This window comes from Anabas testudineus, chromosome 22, assembly GCF_900324465.2.
Source record: "Anabas testudineus chromosome 22, fAnaTes1.2, whole genome shotgun sequence".
NCBI lineage: Eukaryota > Metazoa > Chordata > Actinopteri > Anabantiformes > Anabantidae > Anabas > Anabas testudineus.
The window spans coordinates 13,206,315-13,229,696 of NC_046630.1; the positions used below are offsets into that span (position 1 = coordinate 13,206,315).

General features: G+C 39.6%; 1 protein-coding gene across 1 annotated transcript in view; it reads right to left on the reverse strand.

Moving 5' to 3' along the window:
• The window catches only part of LOC113148375 (transmembrane protein 132C-like), an 81,024-nt gene extending 69,106 nt beyond the window's left edge, over positions 1-11,918 (reverse strand). Inside the window, 3 exon segments of the mRNA XM_026340064.1 lie at positions 10,009-10,391; positions 10,393-10,934; positions 11,873-11,918. Coding sequence (XP_026195849.1) covers positions 10,009-10,391; positions 10,393-10,934; positions 11,873-11,918 — 971 coding nt within the window.
• Positions 11,919-23,382: the final 11,464 nt, after the last annotated feature.

Sequence of the window (23,382 nt, forward strand, 5' to 3'; positions counted from 1 at the left end):
CAAAGCACATAAAAGAGCAATATTTTTGGAGGAGCAGGGGGTGAATTTTAACATTCTGTAACCAAACTATGATTTCTAATGCCGCCCCTTTGCTGCCATGCCAGTGAAGTGCTAAGAAATGTATGAAACCAGAAGTGATCCTGCCACTCTCAGATACTTTGTAGGGTTTTCTTAGACATCAAGATACCACAAGCCCCTTTTGGACAAGAAGTTTGGTGTTGGTCGACAAAGCATAACCAGCATAAACTGTCTGGAAATTCGAATGGTTTCAGAAAATGCAGTTTAAAAATAACAAAGAGGCAGTCGTCTATAGCAAAAGGACAAATACATGTTTGATAAACTGATAAACCTTTTCATCTGAGGTTAGTGAAAGTTGTGTGTTGATCTGTTTCTTAAAATGTGAGCTGTGTTGCATGGTCTGTTTACACCAGCGATATCTGCAAAATGTATGTTTTAGATGTGTGGTTTTTTTTAGCTCTTCTTAGGGATTTGACTGGTGTAATCAGACATACACTGGTGTTTTTGACAGTAGCAAAGATGTGCCCAAGTGTGCCCCGTGCTGGTTTACATGTTCAGGCACATAAACCGCAGACTGCCTCTTGCAATGGCACTTATAAACACCCGTGATATACAACAGAGATAAAACACTGGCAAGTGTTGGAAAATAAATGGATCATGACCTTTATGGCTTTTATCTGGAATTTCTTAACTACTGTATATGGGGGGCAGTGCAGGCTTAGTAGACTGTCAATGCATGTTACATTCAGTCATCCAACACATGAGCCTAATTTGTAATCAATACTATCTGCATCGGTCTTTTACACAAAATGTTGCATGTTTATGTCCAAGTGATTTGGGGGTGATTATCATAGAGCTGCGATTAGAAATTAGAGTGAATGGACAAGTCAATCATTAGACATTAGACTTTTACACGTGAGAACACTCTTCTTCTCTAGTTTCCAAACTGGGCTGCACATCACATCAGCAGTCTCTCTCTCTTTGTGGTTTCTCAACTTTAACCTAGTGTCAACTGTTGTCACCATGACTGTAGGTTCTTCTTCTTGAATGGGTTGCTTGCCTCATGTTTAGCTGTAACCTTGAAAATGTCTATTTTTATCTGTCTTACCCCACAGACACACAATTGCATTTCCAAAACAGTAGTATTGCGGCTCAGCGGTGTGATGGAAAACTGCAGCTGCTACATGATACGTTTGCTGGGGCTGCTGTAGACAATGGCCACTGAAATGAGAGATAATTGTTCCTGTGGTGTTCTAATCATCAGTTTAAATGATTAAATCTGGCAGGAATTTGGCATCATTTCAGATTTAATAATATGATAATTGTCACTGGTAGTAGTCATGTCTCTGAGTGAGTGTTCAGTGTTGTGCACATCAGTTCAGCAGTCTCTCTCTCTCTCTCTTTCTCTTTCTCTCTCTCTGATTTCTGTTGTTCCTTCAGCACACAGTGAGAACTTCACTGCTCTTCCTGTTCATGCACACTTATGAAACACGTTTCTTCAATTACCTCAGCCACACAAACGAGATTTCAGCAGAGAATAAATGTAGAAAATACTCTCCCACGGTGATATTTCACAAAATAACTAATAATTCATGTAGACACAGGCCCACGGTTCTCACAAAGTGACAAGTGTATTTATTTATTTAAATTTCTCTTTGCAGCATTTGCTGTTAGAGGTAAAGATATTCTTATTGACTCATGGCTTATTTTTGATCTGGTTCTATGTAATGTTAATTAATTTAACTATAATTTAAAGAATTAGGTTAATATAAAAAAGATTAATTGTGCTTAGAAATCGATTATTATTACTTATCAGTTTATTAGAGAATGTGGTGAAATGCAGATTTTAATATCACACTTTTTAATGTGGTGACACCGAGGTAACAGAGTTGAACTGTCGCGATCAGGTACTGTCGATGTCTCTCCTTCCACTAAATGAAGAGATTCTTGCTATTTCGAGAAATGGTACATTTCTTTGGAGCAGGGCACAGACTGTTGTTTGAACTGTACTTTTGAAGATGCTTCTCTTTAAATGACTAGTTGCTCCAAAAGTTCCCTCCTCTCATTTCAACAGAGATTACATTTAAATAATTTAGATTTTGTGAATGAACCCAAAAGCTGTGGAACAGTTCACAGCGAGTAACTCATTACTCAAGAACAATTTGTTGCCATAGGGCAACCAACTAATGCCAATGCTAACTAATGCTTTACTGTGATTGAACTACTGTAGTGGCAAAACCATTTTGGTTGCTTGCGTTTGGTGTTTGTTTGTCGCACCCTCCCTCCCCCTCTGACTGCTTGTTTATTGTTTGACGCGCTGGGTTTCCATCTTTGTGTATCTCTCTAATGCCACTGTGGCTGAAGCATTTTCTCATATAGCCACGGTGACTCGGTGCATTTGTCTGTTTTTGTGGCTGACTATCAGTTTCTAAAACAGGCTGCAGATGTATGACAAGCGCAGCATTTCATCATTTCTCTCCCTCTGTCTTTTCGTTTCTTCGCCTCCAGTCCACATTAAAATATGCATGACTCTGAGTTTGTGTTACAGCTGTCAAGTCAGTGTGATCAAACTAATCAAAGTAAATCCTAGGAGAAACATCAAGGGTAAACAAGTGATTAGAAGACCAGGTTTGTCTGGGAGAGAGCGAGAGACATCAACCCCCAGTTAGCCAGGAGAGCTTATTCTGCCAGGACCGCTTCACTCCCTAATCCCATCCTGTTTGTCAACCCCTCTAGCCCTACATATATCATCTTCAACTCAGATTGCAGGAGCTGGAAGTAACAGTTGCAGAAGCTGGAGTAGAAGTGTTGCCTGAAGATGTTAACTGCAGCGTGATAAGCAAAGGAGTTGCAGTTTGTTGTTCGACGGCCGTTCACTTTGTACTTCAGCGGACGCACTATCACGATCGGATGTGATATCTGTTTTAATGTTAAGTGTCGTCGTCAGTGTGTGGAGCAGAGTCCCGTTCGGCTTTAACAAAGCTGTGAGGAAACTCTCAATTGCAAACCAGATATTTTGGGTTGGGGTTTTAGCTGTCAAGGCTGCGCCGTGCACTCCGAACATAATGGCTGTAATGGTAGTCAAGTCGAGTGAAGTTTGTCTTTAGAGCTCCGAATCATAACTTCCCAGAGGGCCTTGCAATCTGTGCAGCGTACAGCATCCTGTGTTTTGCAATGGTAGAGGTCTGAGAACAGATTCTAGATCAACTCTTCAATCTGTGTGGAAGCTATTTGTTATTGGAGTGTTACGCACATTATCAGAGCCTCAGTCTATATAGAAATGATCACTGAGTGTTTATGAATAAGTAAAGAAACAAATCATATTCAAAGGGGAGTCTGTCAACCCTCGTTCAGTTTAATGTGTAATGGATTACAGAAAAACACATTTGATGGTAGCTGGACGAATAAACTAGAATCATGGCAACTTTCTCAGCTTCTAAATTTTTGATAGCAGACATACTGTTTTGACAAACTAGGCCTCATCTCGTGTCAACAGTAGGTTTCCACATTTATTTTTAGATCTCAGTGGATTATTACATAAAGCACGACCCTGCTCTGTTCATATCCTTAAGTTAAAGCGATATCTACGACAGCAACAGAGTGTAAACTGTGAACCCCTCATTATTTTTAATAGGTTAGCATTAGTTAGCATTCAAGGCCGCCACCTTCCATAAGCCTTAGCTTTACGTGTGTAATAAAACCCTCATGCAAGCGCTAGTTGTTTAATGCAGCTAAATAATTCTTGTTATTCTTGAACTCAAATTTTTGCTAATCATGTGCCATCATGTGAAATTATCTGATGGGCCAAAGCATTTTGGTTTCTAACAGCAATGTTGAAAATTAATTCTCATATCTTCCAAGATATCAAAGAGGTTTATGATCTTTGGAAAGGTTTAGATATTTTATTCTGGTTTATTTATAGCATGAATCAACTGAAAAGAGTTGTTGAGACTCGTTTCTCACATCCGAGAAACATCTCTGTCAGTTAGTGACTTCTAATCTTTTTATTTTATTTATTTTTTTCTAATTTGTATTGCAGCTAAATCAAAAAGCATCAGATTAACGAGAACATAAAAAACGGTGAACCTAAGGCATTTTCAAAGTTTTGCTCTTGAATCTGAATGGTAGATCACTTTATAATTTCATTAGACTTCAAAGTCTAGATTAAAGACATAAGTGACTCATTCTAGTTTTAATTAGCTTCGAAATAACTTTCTTTTCAATGTTCAAATATAGTCAGTCAGGTCTTTCTTATTATGACCATATACCGCACAAAACATGGAGGAAACCTGTCTCATATCACGACATTTCACCACAAGTATAACAGCTACGGTATCTTTATCTTTGATTGCATGTTTGGAAGTATTATGTGGTATTATGAATAAATCTCCCGTGATAGTTTATACTCACAGTTTCAACAAGAACTATTTAGCAGTTGAACAGCTGTGTGATGAAGACGTGAACAATGGCTGCAAACATAAAAGCAGTTTGGTGACAACAATAAGTTCATTTAACATGGAGAAAGCTGTTTGTCTTCATTTTAAATAGCAACACTGGACAAAACTAAATACTGCACTAATATTTGAATGTATTGAGACAAGCGCATCTTTGCAGGAGTAACATAACTTTACAATTTAAGGCCTTGATGTTTTATTTTATTCTATTTTTTAACCAGCTTTGTGTTTTACTGATGTCAGGGGTATAACTCTCCTTAATGTTACTGTACAGTCACCTTTTTACTATTACTTGAGGCTTTAGAACAACTATAAGAAGCTGTCCTTGGATTTACAGGACTGTATGGCAAGATTCAGCTAATTGTTTATCAAGCAGCTTTGTTGCAGCTCACTGCAGCTGTTACAGCAAAATAATATATATATATATATATATATATATATATATATATATATATATATATATATATATATATATATATATATATATATATGTAAAAAGCTACAGCATTAAATCCACCTGGTTCAAGTTGTGGTGGACAGAATTTGTGAAACTCTGACTGTCATCTTTTGATCATGATCAGCCTTAAAGTTGGCCCCAAGTTGCTGGATTAATTGACAATATGTCAATCTTGTCTATGTTTCCAATTTGCTTCTGTTGCTTCCAAAGAAATAAGTTTAAAGCGTCATACAATAATAATATGAACAGTGTCCCCTATAAATCAAGATTAGCTCATACACATCCAAGACAACAATACCAGAATCAAAGATACAGCTATTGTATATCAAAAACATTATTACACTGCTTTTTTGTGTCAGATTGTGGACTGTGCATCATTTTACACTATGAAATATCTGAGAGCAATAGATATGCTTCCTACCAACCACACATATTTCAGTAATCCAAACACAAGACCGGATATGGAGTACCTCTCTCTTGGGAAGACCCACTCCATCTTCATTCTCTCTGCCCTTATAAAAGCCTGCAAGACTTTCACAAGTTGAAAGCAACCAGATAGAAAAACCGAAGCAACCTCTGACCCTGTTCATACTCAAATTCTTAAAGGCATGTTTCACTCTGAATGATACGGTGCATTTGTGTGACCCTTAGCCAAGCTATGGGATCACTAAATTCTCTTGGGGACATGTAGCCTTTCCAAAGACAGATGGACAGAGCAAGTGCAAAAAAAAAAAAAAAAAAAAAAAAAAAATGAAGACAGGCAGCAGGGAAGTGGCAGAGTAATACATTCTGGGCTTCAATATCCAATAAATTCATCAATTTAGACACATATTTGTAAAATAAAGTGATGGAAAATCATTATAGTAGAAAATACAAGGATTCAAATGACTTGCTGTGGGCAACTGGTGATTGCTCTGTGGTGGCAGGGCCCAATAGAGAGAAGGGTCTACAAAGTGAACAGTCTCCCCGGGCTGCAAATCACTAATTACTTATTAATGAGAAGATGAGGAATGCCTACGTGCTCAAAATAAACACTGGTGATCAGGCCAGCTGAGTGAGTAAAAAAAAGGGCAGAGGAGGATAAGCAGATGTTCACCTATACAATGACACATAATGTTTAGGCAAGAGTCCCCGGGGTGTTCGAACCTCCAAACAAAGCTCATTCTTACCAATGTGTCAGTGCAAAGACAAGGAACATGTCAAACTCAGGGAAAGCAAGAGTATGACAGAAAAAAACAGAGCACATACGCTGAGGGAGAAAGGTTAAACAACACAAGAGAAGGGGCGATGCGGGGATGGGGGGTGGGGGCGGAGGGGGGGGGGGGGGGATACCAAGACAGAGCGGCAGATAAAATACAAGAAAAAGTACAGATAAGTGCAGGAATGGAAATGGAAAGGAGACATACCAATCTTTGTTGACCTTTAGCAAGAACTGAATCACAGAGGAGTGCAGTCAAGATAAGGCTAATACACTGAGGAGAACATCTTTATTCCAAGCTGTTCTCATGCTGATATTTCAGCAAACAATGGTCAAAACCAAACAACGCAGACACCCGACCTGTAAACGTCAACCGCGTTAAGGAGCACAGTCGGCCGACATGCTTCACGTGTGCCTCAAGTCCGAGTAACACTAAACTGGCCTCTGCTAAATCCAGCTCTTTGTTCATAGTCCACAAGCGAACCTGTCCTCCTTTCACCTGCTGAATCGCTGAATAATAAAACAACTCAAGCTGGCTGTTACACTTACACTTCTCCCACCTTCACACTCTCAGATATTAGAAATTCATTTGCATTTATCAGCAACACCGCCCCTCGGGAGGGGAGGGGGGGGGGGGAGGGGGGTGTTAGAGGAAATATGTTGGATTGTTTAGTCAAAATTACAATACAGCTGGGGCAATTTATCTTTTGAAAAGCCTGTTAATTTGTTCAGGAGGAAATGGTGTTTTCATTTGCATGTTGAATAAGGAGTAGCTGAGAACCATTTTCCAACCTGTTACACCACTCTCTCCATGGCTAATGAGGCAGAGAGCGGGGAATTGCTGATTCCGTCGGGACCCTTTAGCATGACAAATACACCATGACTTTACAGTCGGCACAGAGCAGTCCGCGCTTGTATGTGCGTGACTTTTAGGCTATCTGTGTCTGCAAATGCCTGTGTGAGTAGGAGCGCGTGATTGTGTGTGTGTGTACGAATCAGTGTTTTTTCCAGTGGCTTGGATTAAAAGGCTGTAATTACATTCAAAATAATTACTTTAGATTAGTTTAGATTAGATAGAGTACAGCAAATTAGACAATAAGACACAGGGGAAAAAAATGGCAAGTCAACTAGCCTCTTCAGTCAAGTGTGTTGCTCTTGCTCTGCATCTAAGGTAAAAGGCTGGATAGCATTTCAAATGATAGAAATGTTCCACTACATTATGAAACTTTTTATCTAATTCAAAATTATAACCAGCACTTATATTATAGCGGAGAATTAAAAGTAATTTTAACATGAAGTATAATTTGCTAATGTCATATTCCAGTGGTTTCATAAGAAGGTACTCGAGAGTGAAACATATAGCAGAGCGTAGTGATGCGGTGCATTTGAAACAAAAGTAATATGACGCAGTCAGAACCCGACGTTCTACAACGTTTGGGCTGGATGAGTTACTTTATTTTTTTTAAATGCATGCTCAAGGACATTTTATGTGTCTTAAGGTGATGTCAGGAACCCCACTAACAAACAAAATTTAGTTAGTTCTTCAAGTTCATTATACAAATTCTAAAACAAAAAAAAAAAAGGTTTTGCAGTGTGGGAATGATAAAAAGAGTCTAATTTATAACAATTCTACAGATTCCACCTGTCAGCAGCACATGAAGGAATCAAGGCTTTCAACATAGATTCTCACCTTTCTCTTGTCACAGGTTAGAACACGGTGGAGGAGATGGAGAAGGAGGAGAAGGGAGTAACCTCCGAGACTATAAATGATTAATGATTCCTTAGCATCTGGGAGGAACACAACAGAGCTACATAGATGGTAAGCTGTCCGTACATACGCTCACACAAGTGCATGGCCGACGATACGCAAACACACACACACGCACACACAGTGAGAGAGAGTGGAGCTTCAGTGTTCAACATACCAAGTCAAGACAACCATCACACTCCACCACTAATACAGAACCTGAATTCACACCATCATCAGGGGGATAACAAGTGCTTAAAGGGTATTTTAAAGTGAAGTTTTGTAGTATTAGGAAATCCAGCAGCTGATAGAAAAAGACACAGCGTATAAGAACAGGTTTAGTCCTGTAAGATAAAAGCAATGCACAACAAAGCTGACGCAATTAATGATTACCGCTTGGATGTTCAGTTTGGTAAGCTGGCAGTCAAGTACTGTAAAGTAGGCTGCGATTTTCAAACACTTTGAGGTTTAATCTTTTGGTTGCTAATGAGGTATTTTGGTTGAATATTAAGTCTTTGCTATCCCAACGGACAACATAAAAAAGATGAACTTCTGAACGATTGGGGTGCAATAGCGGTGCAAAAAGTCTCCAAGAGAGAAAACACCAACTTTAAAGTTCCCATTTACACACATGCTGACGAGTGTGATAAACACACACTGCGAGCGCTAATACTTCATGGGAGTTCATCATCACTGGAGTGAGAGAAAAAGCAATGAGGCTTTTTGGCAGATTTCCTGCTCACCCAGGGTTGACAAATTGCCAAGCCTCTCTGTCACAGCTCCACTTTGAGGCTGCTAACTGTTTCATCTGCCATGATTTAGATCTTGGGCATAAAAGTAGCCCAGTGGAAATGCATATTCCTAACACCTTAATTTGCACTAAACAACACGGAGCAATTATAGTCACTTTGAATCATAATTTGAATGAGACAAAGCTCAATGAACCGATAAGTACTTTGTTGCTGTGGAATCACCTCAAATAAAAACTTGCCTCAGACAGGCAATTTTGAAGGTGAGTACATAAAACAATCTTCTTGAATGGGACGAAGTGTAATTGCTGCATTATCTAGTCAAAACAATCCACTCCAGACTGTTTAAGGAAGCATTAAACGCTCTGTAATATCTCTCAAAATGATTTAAAAGCATACATCAAACAAATCTTCTCTATATGAAACACCATCTCAACTCTTATTGCACAAAGATAAATGTTTCACATATAGAAGTCAGTGTATTCCTTTTATAGAGAGGTCTGGCAGCGTGTGGGTAAACCTTTATTCTTTTAAGGGAAGAAGTTTTAAATTAGTCCAGAGCCGAAGATTAGTTGCGTGGCGAGCTCCTTGTTTGTCACTGTAATGATGTTATTTCACCTAGAATGTCTGCCAGCTGAAATTAGCATCTGCTCTGCAAATGTTAATTTGAGTCAAAGCAGGTTAAGGATCTTAGAGTGTTGTCTGCACAGACAATAAAGCCACAGCGATAGATTACACAGAGGTTCTGTTGGTTACCATTGTGATTACCACATTTCTTTTCCTTGGGGATATTAGATTCTTCATTCCTCACATTACATTTCTCTGGTTAGTTGGTAAATGACCTAAATAAACAAGCTAAATAACAGCTGCTGGGCTGAAGAGTGGCAGTGTGGCTAATTTAAAGCTTAACCTACACACATCTTGTGGTCCCTGACGCCAGAGATTTATCCATGATTTTGCAAACTGCATAATATTCTGTTTAAACAACCTGTGCACTAAAGTTAAGTAAAGTTGCCAAGCCACAACTTCATCTAGTCTTAGGAAAAAAACTTTTTTTGCTGCCTGCAAACTGTGAACAAGAGGGCGTACAGCAGCTACATATAGTACAGTATTTTAGAAACAAAGAGCCACTGTGCAAGATTAGTTGCACCCTGCATGATTCGTTTCAGTGTATGACTCAGATAAACAATGGCAATGACAGTTCTTGAGAAAACTGCACATCACTACTTCACACTTAGGTGACGGATTGTTCTGCGAGCTGTTAGATAACTGGTTGGGACGTGCAGGTTTTATCCACCGCTCTTCTTGTTCAATGTATGTTTCTGTATAGATTGCAGAATAAACGGTTAATAGTAAAGCGGCAGAGTAAGCTGTGGCTGACTCACCTAAGGGTGAAAATCTGGACTGAAGAAAGAGTGGACAGAGCCAGAAAGGTTGAGACTGTTTCTCTCTGTCGGATTGGTTTGGAGGGCACCATCACTACGAAGTTATTGTCCAGTTTGAGCTCGGAAAGCGGCTGAAACAGCCTCACACTCCCGATGCGCTGCATAGGTGTATGCCCTGCAAAATAACCCATCGGCCTCTGCTGGTCCGTGCGAACTGAGCTACTCTTCCGTGAATCCTCTGAGCTGCAGTCTCCACTGTCCGTGGTTTGAACCATGTAGTAGAGTTCCACAGGAGTGCCCTGGGCCTGCTCAGAGACCCTCTGCTTTCCTGGCCTGACAGTTGGCGGGCTGAACCAGCTGGCCAGGGGCTCCAGCTCAGCTACAGCATATCCCCAGTTCACCTTTTAGCCTGCAAGTGCCACGCACCTCTTGAGTCTCATGGAAGGCGAACATCCTGACACAGGGCAGCTTGTGAATGGCGCTATAATCATCCCAGTCCCTCCCTGCAATGTAAAACAACACCTGAACCTTTGGCCAGCTGGGGTGAATACTCTCACTTATAATGTAGGTGTGAACCTTCCAGTTGAACGTGAAGAGAGGTGACGATGATGCTGATGTCGGCGCCGAGGACGAAGTGAAAGAAGGTGCGCTGAAGGGCCCTGGCGATGTTTGCAGCAGCTCCAGAGGCACAGGCTGCTGTACAGACAACGGCCCGTAGCTAGCGTTGACAAACGGCATCTGTCGGGCCTGGTGGATGAAGAAAGACTCTGTGCGAGCCTGCAGGCTGGAGTTCCTCATTAAGTCCTGGTTTGCTTCCTGTAAGAAGAACGCTGACTCAGCATTGAGGATCCGGTAGCTGACAGGCAGATATATAGGTGTTGGGCCGTACCTCTGCAGGCCATCGAGGATCACCTTACTGTCCACCACTGAAACAGAGAATAAAAATAAGTGTCTGTTAGAGTTTGTTTCAACAATCACGAAGAAGTCTAGTTATGCAACATATTGCTTGAAGCTGTGTGAGAGAGATTTCAACCAAACCTGAGCCAGGTGTGAAATTGAGGAGCGGAATGAGTTGAATTGAAGCGAATAACTCGTGACCTGGACGGTGGTACTTCACATTTAACATAATATTAACATAATAGCATGCATTGCCTTCCACCTGAAGAAAAGCATATCAACAGACAGTTCCAATGGTGAATGTTAAATGGTTGGTTGGAGACATTTTCATACGATATCATTTTCATGAGCCGCTGCTCTTATTTAAAATAATCTGTTAGACTCAATTGAAAACACTTGCGTCTTTCTGAGTCACTTGCTTATCACGCTTGTCCACATTTTCTTCCTGCTCTCGATCCTTTTCATTATGACACACTATTTCTAAGTTTGGTTTTTCCTCTCTCTCATTCCTTTCACTCTTTTTCTCATTTGACTCAAGCATGCCTCCCTCTTTCTCTGCCTTTTTTTTCTCATGCTTCTCTTATGTCAGGTGTGGAAAATTTGCCATCAAATTTCCTATTACATTAATTTTGAGATGTGTCCTATTTCTACAGCACATTCGTTTTTCAGGTTTTACTAGAAAAGATGACATAATCACATATAATTTCAGCGAGCTGTTGATGGGCACGTTGTCCCATAATGCAATGAAAAAAGGGAAAGTGGGAGCTACTCACAACTAAACACATTAAAACAGATTGTGGATGCTGATGAGGAGACTTGGGGAAGGCTCTGGAAAACAATCGTGCTCTGTCGTTGTGAAATTTAATTGACAGTGTCATTTCACTTTTGCAGTTTATGTTTAATTTCAACTGGTGAACATGCTGCATAATGTTTTTTGTACAATATTACTGTATGCTGCTGCAAAAACAATATAATAAGATAGTTAATGCTTGTATGGAAATGAGAGAAAACATATTTTTCTTTACTTCTAAACTGGGGAATCTAGAAACTTTGCTAATTGGCACTATAACCTGTGTTGGCGTTATGACAAAATTCAATAATGGGCCAAACTAACTTTCCAATCTTTCCACTGGCATCCACCTGTCCATTTCACCTCATGCAGTGTCTTTGGCTCACGTCGCTCTTCTCCGCTTTCCTTCAACTCTCCTGTACCCCCTGGATGTGAAAACCTCTGTTTTGACAAAATCTGTTTTGATCACAGAACTCAGGTATCACACTAGCACAGGTATGAAACTCTCCAATCCACCCTGTCTTCCAAACTTTCTTACTGTTTTTTCTCACATAACTTGCCCCTTTCCATCCAACATATCCTCCTCACCTCTTCTGTCTCTTTTTCCTTCCAGATATTTGGACTGATAAAGTTGCCCATGAGATCCTATTGATTTTCTGTCTGAAACCTTGCGCACTGTGGGAGATGTGGCTTGGTTGTGATTTGTGACAGTGCATGGCAACAGGACAATAAATGGCTGCCCAGATGGACAAAACCAGGATCATGCACAAGAGCAGAATTACAAAAAGGACCACCCCAAATAGTTCACACAGAAATAAGAAACAAAAATATGCATAATATTTATATATACTGTAGGTAATTAGTAACCCAGTCTAATAGGAAACCCAATGAATCAGACAGTCAATATGCAACCCTTCTTCATCTGTTTTAACTTATTTTAATTCTAGATATACTGCAGCAGCTTGCAGCTGTTTTCATATTCCATATGGCATCTGTTTTGTCAGTCTATTGATAAATAATGTGTCTTCATCACAGCCATGAATGATGTGCTGGCTGCCACACAGCTGAACCTAATTACAGACCTCTCTGTTTCTTTCTTACAATATGCATTAAGAGTAAAATGTCTGATGCTAAAAATAGGGAGAATCAATCATAAATTATATATCATTAATTGTACTATTCACTTGCATTCTAAACTGTTTTTATGTTTGTATTATAATCAGATGGGGAGGAAAGCTAAAAGATGTAGTCACAGAGACATTACACAGTGAGTGACTGCTGGTAAACAGTTATGACTAAGAGAATGATCTTTAATCTTAAGGATGACAAAACCCACAGTACACAATATTAAGGTGGGAGCAGGTGTTTGGCTGGTGCTGGATCATGCTTACAGAGCAGTGAGAGGATTTTCCTGTGTCTGTTTTTTTTTTCCTCTGGGGGATGTGACACACTGTCCCAGTTTCCACGTACTATGACACAGATGAAACTAAATACCTCATTACAGCGGGAAAATGTTGTAATTTGTAACTTCGGATTTAGAATATGTCCCCTTCTGTGACACCGATGGGACATTGTAAATAAAGAGGAAAAGCCGGTGTGATTTGTAGCACTGAGTTACCCTTGGATTTCATGTCTGCAGCTACTGTACTTGTAAATCATGTCTGCAGGACTGTTTCTACAAATGAAAAAGAGAATGATTTGTGCAGATAACTTAACCCCTGTGGTAAATCCCAGCTGTAAACTCTGGAGGAGGATTTCTGGACACCGCCAGCCCCTCAGGATGCAGGCTGAGAAGTCTGATCACATTTCAAACACACAGCTGAGCCAGACTGGCTTCATCATTAGGCAGATGTTAGATTCAGGATTTAATGTCTTGATGTTATATTCATGTAGTGGTAGCCAGGAGGGGCACAGAAGCATGGGACTTCAAATTAAAATGCATTTAAAGCATTTTCCATGGCATTCCCGAAACATGCAGAAAGGAACTTCTAAAATAAATTCTCCACATGGTATTAAAGCATTTATGTCCCCAAGAAAGACATGTGTGGCTTCAAATCAAACTGTTTCTTATAATCACCTGTCCTCATCCCGTGTGACCTGAATAGAACACCCAAGAAACATAATCCCTTCATCTTGCCTCCCTCCTCGCCTCCTCCTTCTCCTCCCCTTCTCATCCTATGTTTATCCTCTACCATGTGTTCATCTTGCAACCACTCCCTGATCAAACATATCACGTTAGCCTGACTTCAGTAATGCATTAATCAGATCTCATATCAGATTTATAGAGAGAGAAATGACTGAGGTAGGAGATTTGAAAAAAAAAAAAAAAACACACCAGAGGATGGGAGTGGAAAGTGGGAGGCGGTGTCTCCTTCTTGTTCAGAAAAGTGAAAGATTACAGCACAGCAAGAGATGATGTGCATGACCCACATGCCTCCTTCATTGTACAATTCAGTTTAAAATTAGACTTGTTTTTCTGGTAGAGCTCGAGGATGGCAGAGCGTTGCTCCAGCCTGCTGTAGAAACACCTGTATAAGGATTCACTGCTGTTACTTTTAAGTTACTACACTCTTGCTTCTGTCATATTTTGTATGTCGTATGGTCACTTTTTAATCAAATTGTCCGTCATATCAATGATACCCCCCCCTACTGGATAGGTAGGGGCAGTAGTAGCTCAGGTGGTAGTGCCCAGTGTGAGTGATTTGATTCACAGTCCCTCATGGTTGCCGTGTTCTTGACCAAGACACCGAAACCCCATAGTAGCACAGATATGTACTGTCTGGCAGCTGTCCAACCACTATTTCCCCAAGGGGATCAATAAAGTATGTCATTATTATTACTGGCCTACTAATAGGTCTAAGACGAAAAATTAAACAACAAATGATGACTTGATTCCAAAGATTTCTGAAGTGAGAGCCACAGGCAGGCTAAGCGTATTAAGAATCACTGTAACGCATTATTAGTTTTGGTTTTAGAAGGGAATTTATACAGTAATAAAAATAAACAATAACATCCCCAGCCCTTTAAGCAGTTTCCACATAATTTTAAATAATGTAAGTTTAACTTTATGAAACATGGTGTCTTTCATGCTCAAATGAATCCTTGAACATCTTATAAATCTCAGCTTTCATTTTCATACAACACGGTCTCGATGAGTCATATTCAGAATAGCCTCAAGGACTAAAGGAAAAAAAAGAAGAGCAGAAATGGACCAAAGCAGCCATTTCCACTTATTGTAAGAAATAAAAAAGAAAGGCCTTATTTAAGAAAATCACCCCAAGACATGTGTTAAACCACCCATAACAAGCCATTCGCATGCTGTTTGATGCTGTTATTTGTTTGTCTTTACTCTTGGTGCCAACGCTTTTTACACCAGTGATTGAGTGTTTTAAAGAGGAAAGGTACATCTTGGTCTGTATCTTCTAATATTGACATTTAAAACAGCTTTTGAAATCCCAAATTTTTCTAAGTCCACAAGGAAAAACAAATAAGACGTGATCTTTACATGGCATTTCCTTTTGTTAAACATTTGCTCTATGCGGGAGCTTGCTCTGTGGAGGAACTGCTTAGGGGACCTTGAAGTCGCCATCAACGAACCTACTGTCGGTCAGCATGAGAGGTAACTTTTTCATTTTCTGCTGCAGAACAATGGAATGGAAAGGGTATTTTGGCTGCTGTATAAATGTCAGCTGCTGCTAAGATGGAGAAAATGCCACTGGCAAAGTCAAGAAGTTTAAAAACCTTATCAAAGACAGTTTATGATAAAGACTTGAGTGCACACAAAGGGGAGAGGAGACAACTGAAAAACATTTTAAATAGTTTTATTAACCAGTGACTGGTGTTAACTATTTTAATCAAGTGTTCCAGTATCATAGTAAAAAAGAGAAAATAAAGAATAGTCCAATAAACATATCTTCTATCACGTCTTCAGTGGCCTTAGTAATTGAAAAACCCTGGATGATAGCTCAACAAAAACAAAACACACAGCAGCACTAATTGTGCATGTGATGGACACTTAGTGGCACTGCAGGAGAACCCGGGCAGAGTAGAGAGACCTCAGCTGGAGGTTAATTGGATCACATAAAAGCAAAGCACACCTCATCTTTCATCACCGGGTAACACATTTATGCAGGAATCGATAGGTGGAATCATATTTTCCCCTTTCAGAGAAATGAGGCAAAATGAAGTATTGTGACCCGAGCGAGATAGATGGGTCAGGACTTCATATGGTACAGATATCACCAATAAGTCTGGGCCCGGAGTTTCTTCAAAACGTGGGTTGTTTTCGTCTCTGACAAATCTCACGGACTCTTTGGTTCCAAAATGGCCTCTGGGCCACATCTGTCAATAAATTCCCTGAGCCTGAACATAAGTAATTTACAGAATGGTCATCATCTCTCTTTTTTTCCAAGCCTCTCGCCTCTCATCTCACCTTTCAGTCTAGACTCAACTTAGTCTGCTGGAGGAGAGTCAAAGACTCTTTCACATATGTGACTCACTTTCACACGGACAGCCGTCTTTTAAAGGAAGCCACAAGCAGCAAATGTGCATCACTTAACCACAACTCATCGTTAAGACATAATTATTCATTTGCATATTAAAAATAGATGTTTTTTATAACAAGCATTTGAGCGCCCAGTAGTGATAATATAAAGACATAAAGACATAAAACAAATGATGCCTTTGTGATAAACCTCGCTTTGTGTGAAATATGTTAATATCTTTGGAATAAAGAACATTTGCTGACTGCTCCCTCCCTCCCATATTAAGAAAAATAAAAGAAATAGCCTGAAAAGAGAATTAAGGCAATTTTAGATGACACAGCTCATCATTCTTTGATCACAGTGAGTCCAGAATTAGTAACCATTGTTTTTTTATAAGTCATGAACTCCCAAAATTGAAAACTGCTCTTTTTTTTTTAATACTGTTTGATACAAACATAAAGAAAAAATGGAAAAGTTTAACTTTACCATCAAGGACAGTGCCAAAATAAAAATAGTTAAATATTTCCTCCTTTCAATTCTGCCAGAATGGAAATTCAGAGAGTAATTACACAGTACATCGTCTAAACAATGGTGAAAATGAGTTGTTTGTAAGCTGTCATTTCTTGAACAGCCAATGTGTTGCACCACAAGCTGCCTCAATTAGATCCGAAATGTAACCACTGCTTAGAACGCCATTTAAAATCCATCCTCTCTATCTGCTCGCTTGGAAATAATGTATTTCAGTGTAACAGGAAACTTAAAGGAACACTAATGGAAATAAAAAAGGATTGGGCATTAGTTATGCCCAACTTCCAGCAGCTTCCAACATTTCTTTGTCTGCATAAAGAACATTTTTCCCACTCATTCTGCAAGGCGTCTTGTCTCCCTGGTGGGGGAGCAAGAGCAATGAAGAGCACTTTGCCACTTGTGCAAACAGGAAAAAAAAAATCAAAGCCTTCTGCCTTGAAGACACTTTGGGGACATGAATGGGCTTTTTATGACACTTCAATTCTGTCCATTGCCTGTGGGTCTAGTATTGTGCATTGTACAGTGTCAGGAAAGGAGGAGGTGAATGGCAGAGCAGGGAGTCGCTAAGGAGCCCGTGGTTGTTTAGATGAGATGAACTGAGAGACGGGAGCTCTTGGATGAGCAGGGCCAAATGTGCTGAATAGAGCAGAGCTGCAGTTAGCCTTCCTACGAGGGCACCCACAGGGGTAATAGAAGGCTTCAACTTTAACTATGTGGGCTCTGCTCTTGTCATTTAAGACCACAGATTGCCTCGGTGAGCTTATGAATGTGACCAGCTCGCTCTTACAAGTCAAGCAACCGCACTTTGAAAGTGAGTCAAATAAAAGTAGTGACAGTGACAGATGATGCGGTGGTGTGCTTAGACAGAGAGAGACCCGTGTCATAAATAACAACGACTCTCTGCACATGGTAATCATATCCAAGTGAATCCATTTCAGGTGTACACTGTACCATACACTGGGGATGTTTTTTGTTTTTTTTTTTTTCTTTTCTTTGTGCAAATATATGAAATCAGATGCGGTTAAGTGAATAAGAATAATGCAGTGAGTTGGCAAAAAGGAGCAGGGTGAGTAATGGTCTGGCATTTCCAGCAAGGTTACATTGTAAGAAAGTCAATGGGCCTTGGACATCAGGCAATGCACCTGCTCCAGTAACTCAACTAATGCAAACTACAATATTAATTATGTTCAGAAAAAGGGATGGGCAGAGATTCAGTGTAATTATATACTGTCTTGTGATCTAGTTTTTCATTTTTTGGAAAACATTTGATGTTATCAGGTAAATCAATGACATTACCATCAGTTTATTTGTACAGAATATTTAATGCGCTTTCAGTTGCATGGCTTATTAAACACATAAATAATAAATAATAAAGATAAAGGTAACAAGAAGAACATCTAGGATATTGGATATATTACTAGTAATACTAGTGTAGTGTGATTGACAAGTTTTTACTGCTGCCAATCATCTGCAAATCCGTATGATAAATATGCAAAGAGTACATTAGTCGTTAGTTTGCAAGTATATAAATAACTGAAGAGATGGGTGAGCAGTGCTACATAAATGTTCTGAAAGCACTTCTGCACTCGATGATGCAACCTTGCGTGTGAAAAATGGAAACTCAAGTGCTCAGTTCTAAGGAATAAATATAATAACTGGACACTCAACGGTCTTCTTAGCCAAAAAGTCTTTATTTAACCTATCGACAGGCAGAACAGCCGAGAATGGCACTTTGGTATTCCATCTTTCTCTATGAAAGTGTTTTTCTTGATCTTATATCACTCAGGCAGAAGGACAACTCTATTGCACCCGCCATAATAGCAGGCTATTGAAATCTGAGTAAAAAGGGCAGTCAAGGTGAGTGAACGCTTCTTGAAATAGAGACTTGCTCTTGAGTTTAAATTTTCCATGTGTATGGATCTAAAGTACAATGTGCTGTACCATGAGTCTGATAAACCAGAATCTCCAACTCTGCGCGGCAATGCCGAAAAACAGTGATGTAAAACAGTGACATTTCACAACACAGTCTTACTAGATGTAGTCAGACGTGTCAGCCATGTGGTTTGTAGATGGCTGTAACTGCACAAAGCTCCTGCAGAAGTAATTTTTCTTTTACAGCTCAAAGAGCTGCGAGAAAAAAAAAAAATCCTGGTGGAGGGGGGATTTAAACATAGGCATGGTGTGTTGAGGGTTGTGTGCTACAGTGTGATGTGTGCTCTATGTGTGATAACACAAGAAAAAGTATATGAACCCTTTTCTGCATGAATTTGTTATTTCTCCTCTGCAGGAGTCTCCTCTTTGTTGCATGTCTGATTATTAGATTCTGTCCTTCCAGCTGCAGAAACCTCAACACATACAGTGGTTAGACAAAGTATTTGAATTTTTATTCGTCATAAAATCTGATCTGATCTTCATCAAACTAAAAAAGTATTAAATATAACACATTTGACGTTGTTATGAAAAACAACCATAAAAACCCTACAGTAATAATTTATAACTGGTGACACCCCCTTTGCTTTTTCAATGTTTTACATACTGTATATTCAAGAACACAGATGTTAGACAGTTCAAATAATACCTTCAAATCATTGGCTGTCTCTCTAGGTTGCTTTTTACATCATTGATGGGTGTTTGTTGTGCTCATGGGGTCATTTTGACTGGCCGCCCACTTCTTGGTAGAGTAGCCACAGTCCCAAAGTGTCTCCATTTATAAACTGTTTGTCTAACTGTAGACTGGTGATTCTCTAAAGTTTTTTCCATCCCTTTTTAACCCTATCCAGCTTTTTGTAAATCAACAATTCTTGATCGCACATCCTGTGAAAGCTCCTTTTGGTGAGTCATTGCTCACATAAGCATAGCTCTAGTCCACACATACAAATTAATTTTCTAAATGCTGACTCCAATTAGCTTTTTGGAGGTCATTATTCCAAGGGTGGTTGAGGTTTTTGTGATTGAAATATCAGAATTTCTTTTGTGTTATTATTTTAGGCACATTACATTTGTTAATACTCTTGACTTAGATGAGGATCAGATCACATTTTATGACGAATAAAAATTCAAATACTTTGTCTAACCACTGTATGTGTTGAGGTTTCTGCAGCTGGAAGGACAGAATCTAATAATCAGACATGCAACAAAGAGGAGACTCCTGCAGAGGAGAAATAGCTTGTAAATTTCAATTTTTATTTTGCTTTTTTGCTCCTTTTATCTGTATCAGGGTACACGTTTAGGCATGTGTGCAAGTGTGTGTGACTGTCTAAGAATGAACAGACTCCTTAGAGACAACTGTCACAGAGCCTCAGGCAAACTTGCAAACTCCATCTATAGAGAGTCAGAGCCAGCATGCACCACAGTGGTCAAACAACACATTATGAAAAGTTATCCTCTAAAGCTCTAACTGTTATATCTCTCATCTTTTTTGAATTCTGAAGAATGTGTGTACGATGAGATTCCTCTGGCATACAGTGACCTGTCGATCGGTGGCACTGGAGGAGAGGTGTGTGCCTCTGACAGCAGTGGGCTGGTAAACAGCATGGAAGAGAGGAGCCTGGTCTCTCATGGCCCTAAGGAAGTCCACTGCACGCTCCAGCAGAGGCAGAGGGAGAGAACAGACAGTCATTTCACTGCTGCTCAGAAACTCTGAAATGAGATGAACTCAGAGGTCTCTCCCTGCAGCAAGCAATGCTCACGGCATGCATTTCTTTATCCATATCCTCCCCCAAAAGTGCCATGGAGAATTTTGAGTCTTTGAGTGAGCTCAGTGGTTATGGGACTAAGCGGGAAATGGAAATAAAGATGCAGAGAGAAGGGCTGTCTATCATTTTCACTCAATGCTTAGACCTAGTTTTATTTGTCACTCTCATCCTTCTCCTGCCAAATTCTGTGAGAACAGAAGTTGTGAAAGGTTTAGTCAGATAATTACCTCACAATCGCCTTGGGTTTTGCTGAGAAAAAGCTTTTCAGAGAGTTTCTTCAATTTTTTTATAGCCGATCATAAAGTAAGATGCCACGCATCATAAAATGTCTTTACATCACCATGGCACTCTTTAAAAACCTCACTCCTTTTACATCACTCACAGTGGAAATACAGTAGGTGTGATACAAAGACTCAAGGTTACTCATCCAATGAGCAAGGTAAGCCTAAGCAAGATGTTGGTTTTCTATTTTATTTTCGTCTATTTAATATAAAAATAATATAATATTCACACCTTGTCTTCACCTCAGACAAGAAAAAAGCACAACTCCACAGGCCTTTAAGAGGAACAGACAATGGACGTCAGTTTGAGAAACACTCTTCAGTTTCAAGATCAAGCGAGTTCAAGATTACCTTGAACAAAGATGAAAAGTCTGATTACACAGTGAGGCTGACAAAAGTAAATTCCTTTGTAGAGAAATAATAGGAACATAAAACTGTGGAGCACCCTGTAGTTCAGCAGCAGTGTGGAAAGGAAAGTGGTTGCACTCTCAGTGTGTCCTCTCACTGCGGCATAAATGAATGGATAAGGGAGTTTTATAGCAGTGTAGTAGTGATGTGAAAGGAAAAAAAGCTTAAATCACACCTGAACTGAAGATTTACCTGAAGTGGTTTAAATCCCTTTCTAACACTTGAGACTATAACTCCACCTAAAACTCTATGTAAGAGAGGAAAATAAAAAAACGCCTCAACATTTCTTTCTTCCACAATACCTGAGAGCCCATTGCCAGGTGAAAGTCTTAAATGAGTCTTATCACAATGCATTACATCAGCAGGATAACCTTTACCACTATTTGTTCAGGTTTTCTCAGCAACGGGTCTTTAATAAAAGTGAGTGGGCACAACAGCACAAAAACAAAACAACAAAAACAAAAAAAAACACTTTGGTAAACAATTCAAAGCCAAATTGAACCATTTGTCTCATTACCTGTAAAACATTTTCTAAGTGAGCTCTGATTGCCGGATTCTTCAAAGTGAGGTCATGTGATGGACGCAGGTGCAGGATATTAAAGCACTAAACTACAGCTGATCCTACACAACCGCTGCAGCTTGGAGAGACAGATTTATTAGGCTTTCTTCTTGTTGTGCTTTTTTTTTTTTTTTTTTTTTTTGAGTTTACAAGTAACGACTGGAGAGACGCTGTTTCGTCTAATAGAGGTTACAGCATTTTATGGAGGTTGTTAAAATATAACACATTTTTATCGAGCAGGTACGAAGATGTGGTGAAACAAAAATAGGAAACTGGAAACAAAGTATAAATGACATGTATTTGACACTAATGAAAGGGAATGCTTCTCAGAAAATGTTTTTCTTATTTCTCCTAGAATATTATTTTGGCTCTGTGGAAATAAGATGAGAGTACGCGGCCTGCTAAATATCCCTATGATCAAAGTGTGTGCTTGTTGTACTGTGCACTTGCTGCTGATGGACAGAAAAGGTGACACAATTCACTGAAAGTTTCTCTTCTATTATTTTTTACCCTCCACTGTCTTTGTCTCCCACAGTTTGTGCATATACTTTTGTGACATATAGCAACAAGTAGCCAATACGACATGTACAGTACTGTAGGGCAAGCTATTAATCATCCACATACCATCACGTTCACAGGCTGGGGGTTACTCCTCTCTTTCAGAGAAACTAGTAAAAATAAATTGGGCATAAAGATAAAGACCTGTGTTTCACCAAGAACTCTAATCAGTGCCACTACACTTCTGCTCTCGATTTTCTCAATTAGCATGTGCATCAGTGCATTTGTGTTTACATGCATTAGTATTCATGCCACATGTATGGGGGGGGTCCAGGAAAGCAGAGCAAACTCTTAGAGCACAGCACTTGATATGAGGAGATCAATATCTAAGGTGTCTATAATCATCGCCTGACTAAAGTGGGAGACCAGAGTGACTCTCCATTCAAAGTTAAGGATCTTTCTTAAATACCTGCACAGGAGAACTCACTTGTTGATGTTAGTTTCCATTGATCTGACACAGAGTCTGTGGACCTGGACAAATTCATTGTATTCGCACAGGCCACGTTAAAACAAAGAATATAAATCGAAGGATGTGGCCAGCAAAGCAAAACAGGGGGTGCACTGAGAAAGTAAAACAGAGCAGGTATTATCAGCAACTGCAGCTGATGTCGTTACTTAGGGATCGCATTCAATGGCTAGTTGTGCTTTAACAACCCAGCTGAGCAGTCCACCAGCATCATATTGGGCATCATGTCTTGCAACTCTTGGCGGTTTGGCACGGCTCCCCCTGGCCACCCGCAAGCCCTTGTTGTTTTTATATTCTCGCTTCGGCAGCAAGAGCCATCAAAGATAAAAGCACAATTGCTCTCTCGCACAGACACAACAGCCATGAAACTTTAACAGCCAAAAGTACTGATCTGGCAGCGGAGACACAGCTAGTCCCTGGACACGGTCAAAAATCAGTATCACAGATTCTAGCAAACAAAATGAAGTCACTAATGGTGTTATTAAGGTCGTGTTGGTGTCTCTTAATGAGATATGATAAAATAAAATGCATAAACAATTTGAATGAGCACTGTGGAGAGTATGTAATATATTCAGTCCATATCTGCAAACTTATATAAAAGCATAGTTGTCTGTATACGTTACCGAACTTAACCAGTGAAAAGAACACTTTTCCATGAATTGTACATTGAAAGTGTACATGAAGGTCAATACTTTCACCGTGAACTAA